Here is a 20509-nt window from a genome sequence, read left to right on the forward strand (position 1 = left end):
GCTTCATGAGGGACACATTAAATAAGTCATAAAAGTATAGTATATAGTCAATAATAAAAGGAGGAATAGTTACGAATATTTTGCAGCATGCATGTTCTGAATGAAAAGATAAATAACCCAAATCAATGCAATCTTTTTGTAGCCACAAGAGGGCCCCAACGCACCAAGTGTAAATGGAGTTTCAGGAGCTGAAACGTCAGACTTTACATATTATTCAGCCCAACCTCGGTTTGAAAAGCCCAAAAATGAATGCAACTCCTCGGGATAATTATGAATCATATTCATTTTAACATCCAAATCCTGCCTGGTACGCTGTAAAACGAATAAGGCACAAGCACAAGCATAAAAATGATGGATCAATTGGATAGGAATGCTTTAGAAATAAGGCCTCAGCACATGATTTATCAAATAATCATATGACATGTGTCAACATTCAGAAAAAACGGGCGTGGAAAAAAAAAAAGAATGGTGGCTCACGAATGCAACCCGAGCTTTTTGACAATTCCGGTGTGGTTTTGCAACGAAACAGGGCGTCACGTTCACAGAGGAAGAGACGGCGGTGAGGGGGGTGAAGGCGGGGGGGCCGGATTTTCAGTAAAATGTCAAAGCACTTCACTTGACAGAAGATGGACTCTGCCAGATTGACTACATTAAAGCACTGATATTGTTTGTTAATCATCTGCCTGACTGTTGGAGCGCCGCTCATCTATTGTGGCCAGACAATGGACTCCGCCGGCGTGATGGACAACATAGAAGAATTCATGGAGAGTGCGTTGGTGCACTGGGTATGTCGCTTCACATTTATCACTCGGGGCCCACAGAAAAGGTCATTGCTTTTTTTTGGGGGGGGGGGGACAGTGCTGTTAAAAAAAACAGAAAATCTCACATGGCTTTTGGTGTATTATCGCCATAATCTAGCCAATTCTGATCCATTAATGGTAATGAAATGAGTTTTGTTTTGTTCTGTTGAGCCAACTTCTTCTTTTTTGAAGCTTCCTTTGCCTTGAGTTAAGTGTTTTTTTTTTTAGGCCCAATACTTCTACGTCCTTGGTCGGCTTCCTTTTAAAAAAAAAAAATTTGGTTAAATTTGCCTTAGCCGTTTCATGCACAATTTATTATTATTTTTTTCTCCCCTCAATGTTGGATCTAAATTTTACAGCCCGGGAGCGACCGATCTTTTTGAGACAACAACAACTTTTGCTTTTTGGATAGGTTCAGCTCTTTGAGAAGATGGCAGAGACGGAGAACGCTTTCCCACCCCAAAACCAGTACATTGATGTGAACCCCGTTTCCCACAATTCCCGAGACGCTTACCTCAGACTTACCAATGGGGTTTTCCTAAATCAAGTCATGAGGATCATGTAAGTCTTTTTTTTACAGTAATCAATCTATGTGTTAATCTACATACGATGGAGCAGCACATTGGAAAAGTGTTTAGCATGAGTGCCTCACAGTTCTAAAGTTCAAGGCTCGAATGCACCCTATCAGAAGGAATGTACTAAATGTAAACAGTTGAATTGACTTCAATTCAATGCTTTTATGGTCATTATACAAGTATAATGAGATTTAAAACTTCACCACAAAGTGCACAAATACAGTAATCCCTCGAATATCGCGAGTAACATACACCAGACATGGTCGCAAAAATCAAAAACCCCAAAGTAGGATCAGCCCTATTATTAATCCCATGCTACATGTTTTCGCACCTAAACAAAAATAAAAGTACACAAATCCCTCGTTTTTCGCGGATAATATAGAACAGAGATGGCCGCAATAATAAAAAAACGCAAAGTAGGATCACCCCTATTATTACTACACACTGTACTACATTTTTGCGCCTATTATTACTACATACCGTACTACGTTTTCGCACCTACGCAAAAAAGTACACTCATCCCTTGTTTTTTTGCAGATAATGTAGACCAGACACGGCCGCAACTATTGAAAATTATTACTCCATACAATACCGAAAAACCGCAAAGTAGGATCACCCCTATTATTACTACATACTGTACTATGTTTTCGCGCCTATACAAAAAAAAGTACACTCATCCCTTGTTTTTTGCAGATAATGTAGACCAGAGATAGCCGCAAATATTGAAAAATATTACTCCATACAATACAGAAAAACCGCAAAGTAGGATCACCCCTATTATTACTACAATACCGTTCTACGTTTTCACGCCTATACAAAAAAAGTACACTCATCCCTTGTTTTTTGCAGATAATGTAGACCAGAGATAGTCGCAACTATTGAAAAATATTACTACATACAATACAGAAAAACCGCAAAGTAGGATCACGCCTGTTATTACTACATACCGTACTACGTTTTCCCGCCTATACAAAAAAAAGTACACTCATCCCTTGTTTTTTGCAGATAATACAGACTAGACACGGCCACAACTATCAAAAATTATTACTAGATGTTTTGGCGCCTGTAGGAAAATACAATATCAAGAAGTCTATTTATTAAATATCAGGCATATGTTACAGGCATAATAATATCTAAATATAATCTATAAATAAAACAGATACATAATAACATTAAATTATAATAAATAATATATAGATAAAACGTTTATATGTGAGGTTTTTAGAGGGCCAATATCCAATGTTTGACATCAATTTGATGTGAAAGAGTGAAATTCATCTCTATAATGATTCACATTGCAAACACATAAAATTGAATCGACCACAAGACTTCATCCAAATTAATTTTTACGGTCTAGCGTGAACTTAATCGTACATTTATCACACTCCCGTTCCTAATGCTGCCATTGTTCTACCGTCACATTGATGAATGGCGTTCACGGGCGTTCTATTCGTGTTTGCCACAAATATCCAGCCAAACATGAAATGAGTTCCGCGTACTCCGCGGCCTCGGCTGAATTGCGTCTCGCCGTCTTCATTTTTAACCACGTCTGGGGCCGCCGCCGCGTATGCGGGCGGGATTTTTGGTCAGCGCTCGGGCGGATTCATTTGGCCCGACTTAACCGCCGTTATTTTAACGGCTAATTGCGCCTGGATTCTCGCGGGCGGCGTGGAGGCCTCATTAAAAAGGATTCGGATTCCAACACTGCATGCGGATTTGTCTTTTTTTTTCATCTGGGGGCGCCATTTGCAGTAGATACATTTCTGTGTGTGTGTGTGTGTGTGTGTGTGTGTGTGTGTTTGTGTGTCCAGAGACCCCAATCCAAGGGTGGAGAGGTTGTACGACAATGAGACCGATGACTACACGCAGAGAATACAGAACTTTTCCATCTTAAATCGACACCTTCGAGCTTTTTACCAGGTAGGACGCCAGATGCTACGTATTTTGAAATATTGAAGAGTGAATTATGACAGAGGAGGGTGAGATTCCTATCGTAATTGGCTTAAAAAATTTCAGAAAAACAAAAATTCTTTTTTTTTAAACATTTTCTGCTACATCACATGTGTCAAAGTGGCGGCCCGGGGGCCAAATCTGGCCCACCGCATCATTTTGTGTGGCCCGGGAAAGTCAATCATGAGTGCCGACTTTCTGTTTTAGGATCAAATTAAAATGAAGAGTATAGATGTACATTAAATTTCCTGATTTTCCCCCTTTTAAATCAGTAATTGTAATTTTTTAATCCATTTTTTTCTGTGTTTTTAGTTCAAAAATCATTTTGTAAAATCTAAAAATATTTTTAAAAAAAGCTAAAATACACATTGTTTTAGATTTATAAAAAACGGAATATTCAGGGCTTTTAATCCAGTTCTTTTAATCCATTTATTAAAAAAAAACAAAATATTATATCTAAAATGGTCCGGCCCGCATGAAAATCAAGTTGACGTTAAAGCGGCCCGCGAACAAACCCGAGTCTGACACCCTTGTGCTACATCGTTGTCAATAAGAGGGATAAAAATGAATAAGTTAACTTATTTGATATTTACAATATTTGGCATGATCACGTTACAGGATAGCAAATCTGTACAAACGTTAGCTTTATATGAAAATATATTGAATTCAATTCAAGTTAAATGAAATTTCTTGGTGATTGCAGAGAATAAGTGAAAAAAAAATGCATTTTTGGGGCATTTTAGACTAACGTATTTGGTATGGAAAAATGTTTTTAAGCAGGTTTTTCTTTTGGGATTTTTCTTTAAAATATTTTCTTTTTTTGGAATATATTTTTTTATTTTAGGATTGTTTTGTGAATTAATTCTGGAGTATCATTTTGTGTTTCGTAATTCACCTCAAGTTGATATCGTAACAAATATGAACTAAACTGTTGTCGCTTTACGTCAACACTGTCCCAAAAAAACACTTTTACATGCTTAACACTATCAATATCAACCTCGACTGTATAAATATTTCCCCCCACAAACGCGAACAATTGTGCTGTCAACCTAAGAAACAGTTTGATTTATTATTTAGACGTCACGGAAGAGTTTTTCTGGGCAATCACCAAGCCTCGGGTCTTCTGCAATTTTCTAATCGTTGAAATTCAGCATTTCATTACTGGGCTGTCAATCCAACAATACCTTCCTTTTCACTTTCCACAGACCATAAAGTGGCAAACAATGGGTAATTTATTCCAAAAAATCCAACCAATAACACCCCTCAAGACCCGCTATGCCTAAAAGCCAGCTCCGTAAAAGAACTCCAAGATGAAATAGAGGTACAAGGGCTATTTTAGCGCACGTACCGAAACAACTTCCAGCTCATTATAAATAGAAAAGCCTGTTAAAAGGCAGACACGTCGTTCCGCTAAAACCTAACTCAAGGCTACGGGGAAGAAAAAGCGGGTTGAAGGAAGACGTTTCCCGCGGAAAGAAGCAAAAAAAACGGAGAACAAAACGCAAAAGTGAGGCAACTATTAGTCTCACTACAAGAGCGTTCCTCCCAAGGATATTGTAAATAGTTGAAAGTGCACTCGGGGGATGGCGGCTGATTCGCACCAACAGGAAGATGAAACGGAATATTTCCTTCCTTTATTATCCGGCAAATTGGACGATTTTCTTTAACCGAGCCGTCGTCGTTGGCGCCGGGGAGAAGTTGAGGCGAGGAACGGCCGAGTCACGTTATCGCCCGCGTTGGTGTCATTTGAGGAAATTGCCCACCGGGTTCTCTCAGTGCGGATTGACACGTGAAAGAAGGTCCCCACTCGTCAGGTGGAGTCGCTCGTCAAACACGCGCGTCTTTGAGGTTTCGCTTCCCCATTTTGAAGGCGTCGCTCGAGTCCTCGAAACCTCAGACCAGAAGGAGTCACGACTGGATTAACGTGAGGTTTTTGTAGCGTGAGATAACTTGAGGGCGGCCTGGCGAATGAGTGGTTAGGGCCTTGGACTCACAGTGGGGGACCTGGGTTCAAATCCAGGCCGGTCCACCCGTGTGCGATCGTTTAGTCGCCGGTCTTTTGGTCGCGGTATTTTGGTCGCCCGGACCCAAACAACGGGCGACCAAAAGACCGGCGACCAAACAAGGTAAAACAACACGGTCTACGCATCAATAAAAGCCAACAATGGCCCTGAGCAGTTTCACTGATCCGACCTGTGAGTGTAGAAGAGTTTGTATGTACGTGTTGTCCCTTTAAGAAGCTACGTCAGTCAGGGTCTTAACAAGTTCTCCAACAAAAAACAATACAAGTCCAGGAAATTTGGAGCTTTTCTTTAGCCTAATAATTACTAGGGCATTAAGTATGACTAAATAGTACTTCACAGTTTGTATTTAGGGAATTTGAGCAACAATTTAAATGGTAATTATCAATAACCTTCCGGGCGACCAAAAGACCGGCGACCAAACGACCGAGTACCGGTCCGCCTGTGTGGAGTTTGCCTGTTCTCCCCGGGCCTGCGTGGGTTTTATCCGGGTACTCCAGTTTCCTCCCACATTCCAAAAACATGCACGGTAGGCTGATTGGACACCCTAAATTGCCCTTAGCTATGATTGATTGGCTGATTGTGCCCTGCGATTGGCTGGCTACTAATTTGGAGTCAGCTGTGATAGGCTCCTGCCCCCCCCCGTCTTCAAAGGGTTTTAAAAGTACAAATAATATGAAACACACCATTAAAACTACATCACGATTATTCACCTAGGTGGTGGAACCCATGAACCCGCATAAACGAGGTATTACAGGATTTAAATTCCCAGGACGTACCTTTGAGGCCAAAGATGAATACATTTATGAAAAATATTCAACATCTGCTGTCTAATCGGAATACAACCCTCGACACCTTGCCCCTGTAAAACAAACCAGTCTTGAATCCCCTCCCTCTCAATAAAAAAAAAAAGCAATCCTTCAGCATACCCAGAAACAAAATGGAGGCGTCGCCAATGTCCCCAACAATAAAACTATCGAGCATCCAAAGTGACAAGTTAATTAAGTTGGATAAACTACAGCGGAAATTTGGCATCATTTCTTGACAGCTCACAGTTCGTCGGAAGCCAAGCAGAGGACTATAAATATGGAAATCATAATGTTGCAGATGGATTTTAATTCTCTTGGCTAGTCCAGCCAGAAGCCGGGTGCAAAACGGCGCTTCCCGATTGCCGAACATTAAAGCGCTTGATTATTTTCAGAGGCAGATTTGTCGAGAGATCAAGAGTAATTCCCTCTTCCTTTGCCATGAAAAACACGCCACTTTTGCTGGAAAAACAGACCGACGGAAGTTGGCGTGTAGCGGAAGAACAGATAATTGAACGACGCCGCTAATCTGTGGAATAAGCGGCGTATTGGCCGTGTTGCCAAATTGGGACGCCGATTTTTTGCACCGTGAAACGGTCATCTGTTATTAATCATACTAGCATAGCGTTTTGCTAACCTCGAGAGTCTAAACACTTGGCGACCGTCTTGAAGATGAAATTTACCGAGTATCAAACCGTAAAGCACAGGTGTCAAAGTGGCGGCCCGGGGGCCAAATCTGGCCCACCGCATCATTTTGTGCGGCCCGAGAAAGTCAATCATGAGTGCCGACTTTCTGTTTTAGGATGAAATTAAAATGAAGATTATAGATGTATATTAAATTTCCAGATTTTCCCCCTTTTAAATCAATAATTGTCATTTTTTAATCAATTTTTTCTGTGTTTTTAGTTCAAAAATCATTTTGTAAAATCTAAAAATATATTTAAAAAAAGCTAAAATAAACATTGTTTTAGCTCTATAAAAAACTGAATATTCAGGGCTTTTAATCCAGTTCTTTTAATCCATTTATAACCATTTAAAAAAAAATATTATATCTAAAATGGTCCGGCCCACATGAAACCGAGTTGACGTTAATGCGGCCCGCAAACCAACCCGAGTCTGACACCCTTGCCGTAACGTATTAATAAGAGATGTACTTACCACGATTGGACGCTGGAGTTAGGGTTGTCAATGGTTTATTCGGAACACGGCGACTCTAGGTCGCAGCAGACGACAATAAATGCAGCTCGCCATCTCCCTCTCGCACGCCAGTCAGACGTTGCGGTGCCTTTAAGGACAGCACAGAAAACAGCGCAATCAATATATTAACATTGCAACGTGAAGCGTACGTGCGACCCAATTCGTTACATTACTGTCCTTATTTCCTACAAGTTGCTTGACTTTGACTGTCGGTCTGTGTGACCCCCATCTTTAAAACCTCCAGACTACTGAGGGACTGTGTGGTAACCTCAGTCTCAGTCTGCAGAAGGTCCCCACCTTGTGGACTTCTTGTGTGTGGCTCCGGTTTCTTACCTAGGTCTACAATGTCTTCTGTGTCTGTGCTTGCTACTGTCTTGCTACTGCAACCAAGACATTTCCCCGAATACGGGATGAAATAAAGTTCTAATCTAAACCAAATTTAGGTTGGCGATGAACGAGACGGTTGGATTTTGGTGTTTCAGACCCAGCCTTCTTCTTTGTGGACATAATGTCAAAAAAAGGAGGGGAAAATCATACCAATCAGGGTAAGAAAGGGGGGGAGCCGCAGACCTCACCAGGAATATTCTTGAAACTATGACAGAATGCTAATAAATTCTTGTAAATTGGTCAATTTCCCAGATTTGGTCCAAAATAAACATAAAAAACTAAACTGTGTGACCCGGGAAAGTAAATCATGAGTGCTGACTTTCTGTTTTAGGATCAAATTAAAATGAAGAGTATAGATGTATATTAAATTTCCTGATTTTCCCCCTTTTAAATCAGCCAATCAGGGTAAGAAAGGGGGGGGAGCCGCAGACCTGACCAGGAATATTCTTAAAACTATCACGGAATGCAAAGAAGTTCTTGTAAATGAGTCAATTTCCCAAATTTGGTCCAAAATAAACATACACATTTAACCTAGGTCTACAATGTCTTCTGTGTCTGTGCTCGCTACTGCAACCAAGGGAATTTCCCGAAAACGGGATGAAATAAAGGTCTAATCTAATCTAATCTCACCCCCCCCCCAAAAAAAAGAAAAAACACCACTAAAATCTTAAATGATGGCAAACAACGTTTTTGCGAGTGTTCCACGATCCAATGTTTTTCTTTAAAAAATCCTTAAGTGTAAAAATTGATCAGTGTGACATATTTGTCGCAGATATATAGACCAATTATTAAACTTCATAGCCTATGACTCGCTCACCAGTCATCAAAAAAAGCAAAAACCTCAGGTTGGCGGCAAACAAAAGGATCCGCGCTCTCCACGCATAGCCTTTCCAGGAGAGCGCATTTAGGATGAGGCAAAGTGAACTCTAATTGGGAGACCACCCACCACCACCACCAACCCCCCCCCCCCGGCACTCTGCCGCTTGTGTGTCCATGGATACAGCAGGAAAATGCGAACAGGTGGTGGAGCGCCAAGCCAAAGTCAGTGTGTGGCTGGGCCACAATAAAGATTTTTTGATTAGCAGGAAAATTGTTTGGTCCTCACCACTCAAGCGCCTGCTCTGGACATGGGAAATTGGCAGCGTGGAAGAAGCCATCATATTTGCTTGTCTTGTCTTGTGGGGAGATTTAAAAAACCCCAAAAAAAACCAAAGGCTGATACAGTTGGTGCCAGAAAGCACAGATTTTTGGACAGGCGATATTTGACATGGTCCACTTGGATTCAACATGAATCCGAATTTGATGATATTTGTTCAAGTCGTGGTTAGGAAGGCTCTTTTTCTTTTTCTTTCTCTTCCTGGTGAATATTTGTGAACACAAACGGGTTTGCTCGCAACCGTGGGAACCGGGGGTTGAACATTGGTCACATGCTGGTTGTTCCAAGATAGCGTCCACCTATGTTTACGGTACATGTTTTCACGATCACAGCTGATACGGGTGTAGAACTGAGGGAGCGTAACACTTGCTGCACGCAAATGATAATGATAGTTATAATGTCATATTAGCAAGAGGACAAAAATAAAAAATAAAAAATTAAACTTGCTCCTGGCCTTTCTTCACTAGGAATTTGACTGTAAACTGATTTTAATGAAATGATTTTTAATTCTCTTCAGATGATGTATTTGCACAGTCATAACTGTTGATTGTTTTTTGTGTGTGTGTTTTTTTTATACATATTATATTATTATGGGCGACGCGGTGGGTAAGTGGTTTGCGCGTTGGGTAAGTGGTTTGCGCGTTGGGTAAGTGGTTTGCGCGTTGGTCTCAGAGTTCTGGGGTCGTGGGTTCGATCCCGAGTGGTAGTTAGTTTGCATGTTGTCCCTGGGCTTGCGTGGGATTTCCCCGGGCACTCTGGTTTCATCCACCATCCCATAAACATGGAAGCTAGGCTAATTGTATGCTAAATTGCCACTAACTGTGATTGGTTGTTCGTTTCTTTGTGCCCTGCGATTGCGGCCCAGAAAATGAATGAATGAATATATTATTATAATGATTATTTTTTTTATTTTTTTTACAGGAGGACCTGCAACAATTGATATTGATGCCTCTGCCAAATGTGGCCATCTTGGGCCAAGACTCTTTCACAGGTAGTTAACAAATGTGCGATTCGGTCTTTGAAGCGGTCTCGACGATCGATTTCATTCGCCCGCCGTTTTCCGCGCTAAGCGTCGGCGACGACGGCTATACTTACTGAATATTTGTGTGTTCAGAGGCGGCCGTGGAGGAACTGAGGCGTTTACTGCTCCTCCTTCTCGGATGCGCCGTGCAGGTGAGATGTTACGGCCTGAAAATGCCAAGGAAACAAAAATCAACAGAAAGTGACCAATGAACAAGAAGCAGCTCCTAAAAAAATCAATAGAAAATGAGCCCAAATGTACCGAAAATGAGACACTAATACCCTAAAATGACAAGGAAGGGACGCAAAATTAACCCATTCGCTGCCATTGACAACGATAGATGTCCAATTCACTTAAGATGACTGGATACTCATCTTTCAGTGGCATTGATGGCACTAGATGTCCAATCCATTTAGGACTGGGAAGGGCGAATGCACGAATAAGTTTCGTTTTTGACTGGCGAGGAGTTCAATTGGATTAAAACAGTATTTAGTGCTTTTATAGTTGATAAAACATAGCGGGAAAAAAATCCAAGCCAAGTCCAATTGATCCAATTCGGTAAAGTAACCCCAGAGGAAGATTTTAAGCTTAAGTTTTGAGCCTTTTATTTTTATAGCAGCTCCATTTTGGGAGTTTGCTGTCCTAAATTCATATTGTTACAAAGTATCTCACATCATCACTTTATGTAGAACGCTCGGCGCATAAAAACTAATCAGATCCAGCAGTTTGATTCATTTGTTAAGAGAGTTTTGGACACCGCCACAAAAGTGTGTCCTTCCCTTCTAACGACATAGCGGCTGATTTATCCCATTTTTTTTGTCTGCAGTGCGAACACAAAGAGACGTTCATTCAGCAAATCCAGTCAATGGACATTCACACACAAGCTGAGCTCGCCATCTGCATTCAACAGGTGTGTTCAGGTGCACGCAGAACCTTGCAAGGACTATAATATTATTCACAAAGTGACCTCAGTTCAAGGAGTTTTTTTCCACTGGGATTTTTTTCTTTCTCATTTGAGCATAGCGTAAAAAAAGGAGCTATTCTCTTTTTTTCTTCTGAAAAGGACCTCCTGTACCCAACGTCTCCGCCTACTCTGATTTTCTGTCAAACTGTTCCTTTCTACAAGGCATAAATGACAATTAAACACATAAAAAAAATACACCCCATGAAGAATTGCCCAGATTAGAGAGACGGCATGTTGCAGGGCAGCAGGACTGAATTACTCGCAACAGCACGTCGCCCAGGAGTATTTTCCTCTCTGGGCTTTTTTTTGTGCCTCATAAATCAGAGTGGTGAGGAGGTGTCTTCCCCGTGGAGACGGATGCACCCCCACTGGCTGCTAATAACGTCCACCTGAGGACGTAGCGTGGCGGGCCTCTCCCGATTGTTGCGTCGACGTGCACCAGCGCGCCATTTATGGACGTAATGTACTATTTTTCGGACAATAAGCTAAAGAATACACAATGAAGAGGAAATAAATATTCATTCATTCGTCCTCGTAAGGGTTACCGGAGCCAATCAACGCAAGGGAACACGGAGAGACATAGTCGCAAGTATACTGTCGTCACCTACGGGAATCGAGCCCGCGTCCAAGTCAGGCGGGTGAACCACTACGCGCGAAAAAAATAATAGCCACAGTATAAGTTGCATTTTTTTGGTAGAGCAATTTGACCGGAAACCAAGAACACACAATTTAAAATAAGAATTGTAAAATGGGGAATAACAAGCTAAATAGGCATCTGTTAAGAGAGGGGTGGTGAACACGCGGCTCTCGAGCCATATTAGGCTCTTTGCTTCTGATCATGTTTTGTATATATTGTAGCTTTTTGCCTCGTTTCATGTTCCTCTTATTTTTTATTCTCTTTTAAAACACAAATTCATCAGAGCCTATTAAAAATAAATTATAAATTATATTTCAAAAATAATTTGACAGATTGGATTTTTTTTATGCTGCTTCTGGCATAAGGTGTGGCCTTTTTGACTCACATAGTTTCAAATTTGGGCTCTTTGTGTCTAACTTGTTCGTGTTAAGATAAGCATTTTTCAGAAAAAAACAACATCGCAGGCCCAGCCAAGCTATGAGAAAAAGTGCGACTTATAGCCCAGAGAATACAGTACATGTTTTTTTTATTTATTTTTTTATAAATATAGAAAAGATTACTCTTACTTGGCCTTGGCACCCCTCAATAAAGAATTAGCTCCGCTCATCAACGTGACTTTGCTGCAGGTGACTCAGGACCCCCGCTCGGTTCTGCCACTCCGCTGGGAGGAGCTGCAGGAGGTGCAAGACACCGACCTCAAGGTGGTCTTTGGTCTCATGGCCAAACACATTCAAAGCATCCTGGCCCAGAGAGACACGCACCTACAGGTAGGCAAACATCGCATAAATCACACTGCAAATACACACAAAAAAATCACATATTGCTGTTGGTAATAAATCAGAATATGCCTGCAGAAGAATCTAACAAAAAAATATATATTTAGGTCGTATCGGCGCCAGAGTGCCGACGTGATGCTCCTATTGGGGCGGTTTCCATATTTTACCTCACAATTTAGCGGAGAGTCATAAGCACCCATGAAAAGAGCCACATGTGGCTCCATGTTAAGCACGATAGGAAAAGGCTACATTGATCAAATGCTGTCCTTAATTCTGGTTTGTAGAAGATAACATAAATAAATCAAAGATGAAAATGGCAGTAACACACGTTCTTTGTGTTGAGGAGCACACACTCCATTTCTCACACTCACTTGCTGCCTTGTCCCCGTGAACTCTTCTGCCGACCCCCCCCCACCCCACGCAGCGCATCGCGGAGTTGTGTCGTGAGCGGGAGGCGCATTCCGACTCCCCCCTGCCACCCCCGGGCGAGCTCCCCCAAGGTCTGGCGCTTCAGCTGGTCGACAGCAAGGCCAAAGTGCGCCGCCTCAAACAGCAACTGTAAGTGTGTGAGTGAGTGTTAACATATACACGTACATAAACAGATACACTTGCAGAATCTGCATACCTCACCAAAACGGGAATTTACTATAAAAAATAAAAATAATGTTGACAACAGAATGCACCAACCAAGCTTTTACATTTTCACAAAAAAACTATGGGCAGCAGGACAACAGCAACTGTAAGTGAGTGAGTGTGTGTTAACATATACACGTACATAAACAGATGCACTTGCAGGGTCTGCATCCCTCTCCAAAACAGGAATTTAGTATAAAAAACAAAAATGATATTGACAACAGAATGCAGCAACCAAGCTTTTACATTTTCACCCCCCAAAAATAAAAAAAAAATAAAAATTATGGGCAGCAAGCCAACATGGCTGCTCTCATTGATCAAGGTTGACTGCAGTTCAAATTAATTACCCCTTGAAAAAGGGTAATGTGTCCATTAGCGGAGGCTTATTTATTCATCTTCTTGTTACTTACATCACCGATTCCCATCCACTGCGCCACTAACTTCACTTACTGGAATTGGTCACGCACTCTGCCTTCCTTTTTCACTTGTCACTTTCATCATTCTTCCCAAAGTGCGGGAGACATCAGCGGAAAAAAAAGTGACCGCTTCACTTTGTCTATTTTTTTTAGGGACGATAAAGGGGATCAGTTATTAGACTACAAGCAGGAGATTCAGATGATGGAGGAGGAGCTCAAAAAGCTTCAGAAAGAGGTTGGTGCGCGACGCCGCTAGCCCATTTCCTACGTCAGAATTTCACGGAAAAGTACTTTTATTTTTATCTCGTTTGAAAAATAGTTTACACACTTGAAGGTAAAGAAATTCTATTAGGATCCGACAGCTATTTCTGGTCACCCAAAAAATTTCAACTCTATACATTGCACGGTTTGGACAAACGTAGCGAGAGAATCTTAACATCCACACACATACACCCATAAATCATGCTTTACAAGCATTACAGACAACAATACAAAGGTTCTGGAGTCACAAGTTTGAGGCAAGATGCACTTGAACTTCATTTCAGAAGTCAATGTGTTTACACGCATGGCAGGAAAAATAATGATTGAGCTGGGTCACTTCTAACTTTTCTGCCTTTTCTGTGTCAGGCTGTCTATAAAAATAAATAAAAAATAAACAGCACTGGGTGAGAGGGGGGGAAAGAATGAAATTCCTGCTGTTTTTCTTTTTTACAAAAAAAATTGTTAAGAGGTGGATCTCGGGTGTAATTGACTTTAAGAAATTTCCAATTTACCATCACAAAAAAAGTGACATGCAATTAAGTTATCCAATCCAATCCGATCATGGTCATTTTCCTGATTTCAAGTGCAACTATCACGAGTTTTTACACTAATTAAATGATAGGATGATAGCCATAAACGCACAACCCTACAAAACTTTAAGGGGTGTATAAATGTTTTTTAAATGGTTCCGTGAGTCCATCTTGACTGTGAACCCTAGTCAGGTCTGGTTTAGTTGAATTCTGAGTTCAACATTTCCCTTTCTCCGTTCTGCCCGTCCTCGCCCATCCGCAGAATCGCTCCCTGCGGAACGAGTCGAGGGGCCTCGGCGCTCTGCGGGACGAGCTGGATTGCACCCGGGAGAAAGCCGCTCGGGTCGAGCCGCTCCAAAACGAGCTCCAGAGCTGTAAACAGCGACTACGCGGCCTGGAGGCCACACGCACTTGGCTCAAGGTAAACGCACTCACGCAAACACACTTCGCAGCGTACCACGCATTTTCACCGAAGGGCTTGTTTGGTGGCAGAATTCAATCCACGAACAACGGTACTCGGACATTTCGTCGAAAGACGTTTGGTCGACCGGACGTTTGGTCGACCGGACGTTTGGTCGACCGGACGTTTGGTCGACCGGACGTTTGGTAGAACGGACGTTTGGTAGAACGGACGTTTGGTAGAACGGACGTTTGGTAGAACGGACGTTTGGTAGAACGGACGTTTGGTAGAACGGACGTTTGGTAGATCGGACGTTTGGTAGAACGGACGTTTGGTAGAACGGACGTTTGGTGGACCGTATGTTTGGTAGAACGGACGTTTGGTAGAACGGACGTTTGGTAGAACGGACGTTTGGTAGAACGGACGTTTGGTAGAACGGACGTTTGGTCGAACGGACGTTTGGTCGAACGGACGTTTGGTCGAACGGACGTTTGGTCGAACGGACGTTTGGTAGAACGGACGTTTGGTAGAACGGACGTTTGGTCGCCGGGTTGTTACTGTTGAAACCAGCTCTCAAAATCATAATCATGAGAGAGAGAGTGAGTTTAATATCTAAACATCTAATATCAAAATATCAACAGTAAACTCTCTGTCATAATTTGACACTGAGTGAACCCGGCGACCAAATGTCCGTTCTACCAAACGTCCATTCTACCAAACGTCCGTTCTACCAAACGTCCGGTCGACCAAACGTCCGGTCGACCAAACGTCTTTTGACGAAACGTCCGGTCACACATTGTTTCAATCCACGGACAACTGCGGCGGGGAATGTTTGCTTGGAAGAGCTATTAGTCACACATGAGATTTATTTGGCTGCGCTTTAAGTCGAGCGCTGGCAAAATATTCTTCCTAGCCTCGCCCCGGCGGCCCAGATGAGCTCAAAGGATGACTTTCCTCCATGTTTCTCTTCAGGATTGCTTCTCCACAGGAGTAAACTGAAACGTTGAAGATTGCACCAAAATTCCGTTCTTTTAAAAAGACAGCGCTCGTCCAAAAGACTGACGTTGAACGATATGAGCGCAGTCGGCACGGTAGGGAACGCGCTTAGTACATCTGCCTGGAGCGACCGAGTTAAAACTCAAATATCTGGGTGGGATTCCGATACTTGTCGAGGTTTTTCGCTGGGAAGGATCCAACGGCAGAATTGTTGATTTTTACACCCCCGCTGGCATAATATCACAACGTATAAATGAATGGTGGCGGAAACATGGGAAGGTCGTGAAGATTTGCCATTCTACGAGCCATCTGTCTTCCACAACAAATAGTAAATGGATCATATCTGTCTGTCTCAGCAAATAGCGGTCCCGTAGTCACTTGGACCCAACGGAAGCCAAATATGCGGTCCTCCCGCTCGCCATGATCCTCCACGCCATCTGTGTGGATGTGCGTGAGGCCCGCCTCCCGCGGAGAGCCGCTTCGCTAACTGAGGCGTGAGAGAACACGGCGGCACGAATGAGTGAGCGTTGATGTCACGCTTTGAATTCATCACGCCCTAAAAAACAAAATGGCTGGACAATCAGTCAATATCGCAAGAACTGTGATCGGCCAGGCCATTCCATATATTCAACAATTATAGGTCGATATAGTCAAAACTATCATTGGGCATCTTACTGTGGGTTAATATTGTTATTAGGGGGCATGTTGGTGAGTGGTTACCATGTCCGCCTCACAGTCCTGGGGTCGAGGGTTCGATACCAGCCGGGTCCTAACTCTGCATGTTCCCCCTGGGCTGGTGTGGGTTTTTTCCAGGTACTCCAGTTTACTCCCACGTCCAAAAAACAAACACGATAAGCTGATTGAAGACTCTAAATTGCCCCTAGCTGTGATTGATTGTCCTTTGTCTCCTGGCGCCATGCGATTGGCTGGCCACTGATTCAGGATGTCCTCCAGCTACTGCCCAAAGTGGGCTTGGATAAGCTCCAGCACCCCCTTGACGCTTGGGAGGATAGCGACATGGAAAATAATTGAATGAATATTGTAATTATTTTGACAGTCCAACACCAGCTAAACTCGTTACAAAGTGGATGACTAATTGCATCCTATAAAAAATTAGGACACACCCATAGTATTATTGATGGAGCGGCAAAATGATTGAATTCATATTTTTTTTAAATTATTTTTAAATAACTACAAATACAAATGCATTCAATCATGTAAGCCTAACCAATCACACGACAATGAGGAAAAATTGCATCACATTACTATTAAGATGAAGCGACTGTTTCCTACCATTGAATAGAACGTCATCTTTTCCACTGGCAGGAGCAGCAACAGCTTTGCGTAGCTCTGCAGGAGACCAAGGATCTTTTAGAAGAACAGCTGGCCGACGCCAGGGCCCGATGCTCCGCGTTCAGGGACCTGGAGAGGGACGCACATTTGCTGCGTCAGCGCATTATGGACGTGGAAGCCGTGAGTACACACACACACACACACAAAGTACTTTATTATAGTCGTTCTGGGACTGGAGGACAGTTGAGCCGAAAGCATTTTTATTTAAAAAAAATGATATTCAGTTAAATCAAGTCGCAGAAGGTAGTAATAATCTACTTCTGTTTTTCAAAATAAACCAAAGTATGCTCAACTGTCAACAATACGTTATACAGTAATCCCTCGATTATCGCGGATAATGTAGACCAGACGTGGCTGTGATAAACGAAAGTAGGGTCACCCTTATTTAAAATAAATAAATAAATTATATCTACAAAAAAATAAAAATCCCGCAGAAAAAAATCTGTGATGTCGTGAATCCGCGATATTCGAGGGATTACTGTAAATAAGAGAATTGGTCGATTCATGTCACGGTCCCTGAAAGGGTTAAATTCATATCCTGATAGGATGCTTGTCACGACTAATAAATATAAGATTTTTATATTACAATTTAAAAATTACATGTGTTGGTTTTTGTTTATCTACAATAAATATACATATTAATTCCTATAGTTGGGAAATAGTCAGGACATGCCGATACATGTAAAACGAATGGAAAATAAATATTATATGAAAATATTGGGTCATAAGATGTTTCTACATTACTCAAATCTTGAAATTTAGGAGTGACATTTTTGTTTTGTCTACAGCCAATAGAACACGTGTTTTGGATTTTATAGCTTTTTACTCGTGTATCTGAGCACTAATGTGTGTTGTAATGAGTAATCAATATTGATGCTGTACTAATTAGGGATGTAAAAATGATCAATAAGTGTAATGGAAAAATAGATTTTTTTGAACACTATTGAGACAAACCTTGAAATAATAAAATGGTAAATATCCAACAAAAAAAACCTAAAATATTCGCTGTATTTATGCAAAATGTATTATTTCAACATTTTTTGCAACCTTATTTTGACGCAGTTCAACTGAAAAAGCGATTAATTCTTTTATTCGGCCTCGTTGAAATCATGCTTTTATAACGTTGCGATCGCTTTATCCAAATTGGGCGGACAAAAGTTGAATATAGTAATTTTTCAGCCTATTTTAATACATTTTTGGGGTATTGATTGGGATTTTCACATGCAAAAACACGTTTTTTCTTCCATCATGGTAACGATGCACACCAAGTCGCTGCAAAACCAGTTATTATATTTACAAAATGATGCTACATTAATCAACAAATCCTCCGTCATGTCGAGTCTTTTACGGTAACCATGGCATCGGTTCTCCTAAAATCATTTGTTATTTATTTTGTCCAAATGTTCAGGTTCCGAATTGCCGTGCTGATTAAATGCTCGTCAACACGGCCATGATTGAAGGTCGCCCTTGTGAAATGGCGACCTTTCGCGCACGCACAACATTCATTAGCATTTGTTTCCAAGCGTGTGTCGTAAGGTCGGAATAATCGATGAATGTTTTTTTTTTTTTACATAATGGCTCGGTGTGCTTCTAATTTCTGCTGCATGGGAATTACAGTATATAATTCATAAATATGTAATGTCCAATTGTTTAGAGTGCAATCTATTTTAGTTTAATTGTTTGCATACACACTTTGTCAGCAGCCTGGCGAGAGACATTTAATATTTCATTTCCTCCCACATTCTGAAAAACACGCACGTAAGCATGAAAAGTGTAAATTTGACTTTGAATGGCCATTTGTTACCCCGCAAACGGTTAGCAACGAGGACAAGCAATCATAAAAAAAATGAATATCTATTTGTTATGATGGAGAATGACTTTCACAGCACAGTGCGGATCGTTTTTTAAATGATTAAATGCAAATTCTGATTCTTAAAAAGTAGTACGTGGGCTCCAAAGGACGACTGAATTAACTTATTTTGTTAAGTTTGGTGATGTGTGCTAGGAGCCAATCGCAGGGAAGTATGGATTTGACTTTGGTTTATGAAGGAAAACTTTGCTAAAAATAAACAGGAAATGCAAAACTCAAGGAAAAGTAAACAATGTAACTACGAGCAAAAGTAAACGTACTTACGAGGAGCACGACGACGTCAGGACGACAAACTCAGACGATCCGACCGAGAATAACAAACATGCTGATTCTAAAAGGACAAACATTGGAGTGACAATACAATCAAAAACACCTGAGATAGCAAGCAAGAAATACAGCAGGTGAACTCAATGGGCAATCACAGAAGGAAAAAACAACAACAAAACCAATCCCTAACACATTTAATACTAAATATCATGTCACATGATGACACAGGACTTGAAGAAAGATTAGAAAAAAAAGTTAGTTTCTCTCCTTTTTCTTTCTTTAGTCCAGTCTTGGGTAATAAATGAGTTAAATGTTCAAACTAACTTTTTAAAATCTATTGCGGTGCATTTATCAAGTATATTTCAGTTACTACTAAAGTAACTCCTACTTATTTATTGATTATTTATCAATCATGTATTGATTATTTATGTGTGTTTCTTTGGTTGTTGTCATTTGTGCACTTCACTACTTATTTATTTATTATTTATTAGCATTTAAATATTGATTATTTGTTATTATTTATTGGTCTGTTTGTTTGTTGTTATTAGTGCACTTCCCTACTTAGTAATTTATTATTTATTAGTATTTATGTATTGATTATTTATCATTATTTATTAGTATTTATGTATTGATTATTTATTATTATGTATTAATTATTTATTGGTCTGTTTGTTTGTTGTTATTTGTGTACTTCCCTACTTATTTATGTATTATTTAGGAATATTTGTGTATTGATTATTTATTATTATTTATTAGTATTTATGTATTGATTATTTATTATTATTATTATTCATTAATTATTTATTGGTCTTTTATTTTTGTTATTTGTGCACTTGTGGCAAAGCTTTAAATCTAATGATACTTATAGAATGAGAATAAAAGCATTCAATTTAATTCAATTCACATTTAATCTTTTTTTTTGCTCAAATCTAATTGCAATGTTAATACTCAATCCGCAAAAATAATTACATTTAAAGTTAAACATTAACATTTTCAAGCACCACCGCCTTCCTTATTCTTTGAATTGGCACTAGTTGTAACGACAAATCTAAGGATTGTGTTTGGATGGCTATGCCCGATTTTCAAAACAAAACAAAAACTCCCCTTTTAAAGTAAATACATTTCCCTCACGCGCTATTTCACGGGTGATAAATGTGTGTTTGGCGTCCGCAGGAGCGCGACACCGAGAGGCAGCGGGTGGACGAGCTACTGGAGCTGAACATGAGCCTGGAGGCGGACCTACGGCAGTGCGGCGGCGGCGGCGAAGGCGGTGGCGAAGGCGGAATACCTGCGCCCATGGCTCATCACCGCTTCCTCCCCTCGGAGGCCGACTCAGACGAAGAGTTGAGCGATCTGATTGGTCAGCGTGCCTGCATCTCCGCACCTTGTCATTTAAGACATTTTAATTAACTGATAAGAGGAAAGAAATACGTGAGGTTATCCATCAATGCGTAGAAAATGGCATAATATCCATCGGATTTAGCTTTCTCCAC

General features: G+C 41.0%; 1 protein-coding gene and 1 long non-coding RNA gene across 3 annotated transcripts in view; one reads left to right on the top strand and one right to left on the bottom strand.

The window, feature by feature from the left end:
- LOC144082476 (uncharacterized) overlaps positions 1-20509 on the bottom strand; it is a 64846-nt gene that overhangs the window by 22796 nt on the left and 21541 nt on the right. The window contains exons 5-10 of the long non-coding RNA XR_013303258.1: positions 20305-20426; positions 19014-19080; positions 16820-16948; positions 12081-12275; positions 9988-10080; positions 7311-7437 (exon numbers count right to left, since the gene is read on the bottom strand). This is a non-coding gene — a long non-coding RNA (uncharacterized LOC144082476). The remainder of the gene's footprint in view (positions 1-7310; positions 7438-9987; positions 10081-12080; positions 12276-16819; positions 16949-19013; positions 19081-20304; positions 20427-20509) is intronic.
- Positions 574-20509, top strand: part of ccdc88b (coiled-coil domain containing 88B) — a 52975-nt gene continuing 33039 nt past the window's right edge. For both annotated transcript variants that reach the window (XM_077609633.1, XM_077609634.1), the window contains exons 1-12: positions 574-785; positions 1213-1361; positions 3187-3295; positions 9814-9883; positions 10007-10065; positions 10740-10823; positions 12141-12281; positions 12715-12848; positions 13493-13574; positions 14393-14551; positions 16853-16999; positions 20190-20376. In XM_077609633.1, coding sequence (XP_077465759.1) covers positions 723-785; positions 1213-1361; positions 3187-3295; positions 9814-9883; positions 10007-10065; positions 10740-10823; positions 12141-12281; positions 12715-12848; positions 13493-13574; positions 14393-14551; positions 16853-16999; positions 20190-20376 — 1384 coding nt within the window. In that variant the 5' untranslated portion in view covers positions 574-722. The remainder of the gene's footprint in view (positions 786-1212; positions 1362-3186; positions 3296-9813; positions 9884-10006; positions 10066-10739; positions 10824-12140; positions 12282-12714; positions 12849-13492; positions 13575-14392; positions 14552-16852; positions 17000-20189; positions 20377-20509) is intronic.

This window comes from Stigmatopora argus, chromosome 9 (genome assembly GCF_051989625.1).
Source record: "Stigmatopora argus isolate UIUO_Sarg chromosome 9, RoL_Sarg_1.0, whole genome shotgun sequence".
NCBI classification, from domain to species: domain Eukaryota; kingdom Metazoa; phylum Chordata; class Actinopteri; order Syngnathiformes; family Syngnathidae; genus Stigmatopora; species Stigmatopora argus.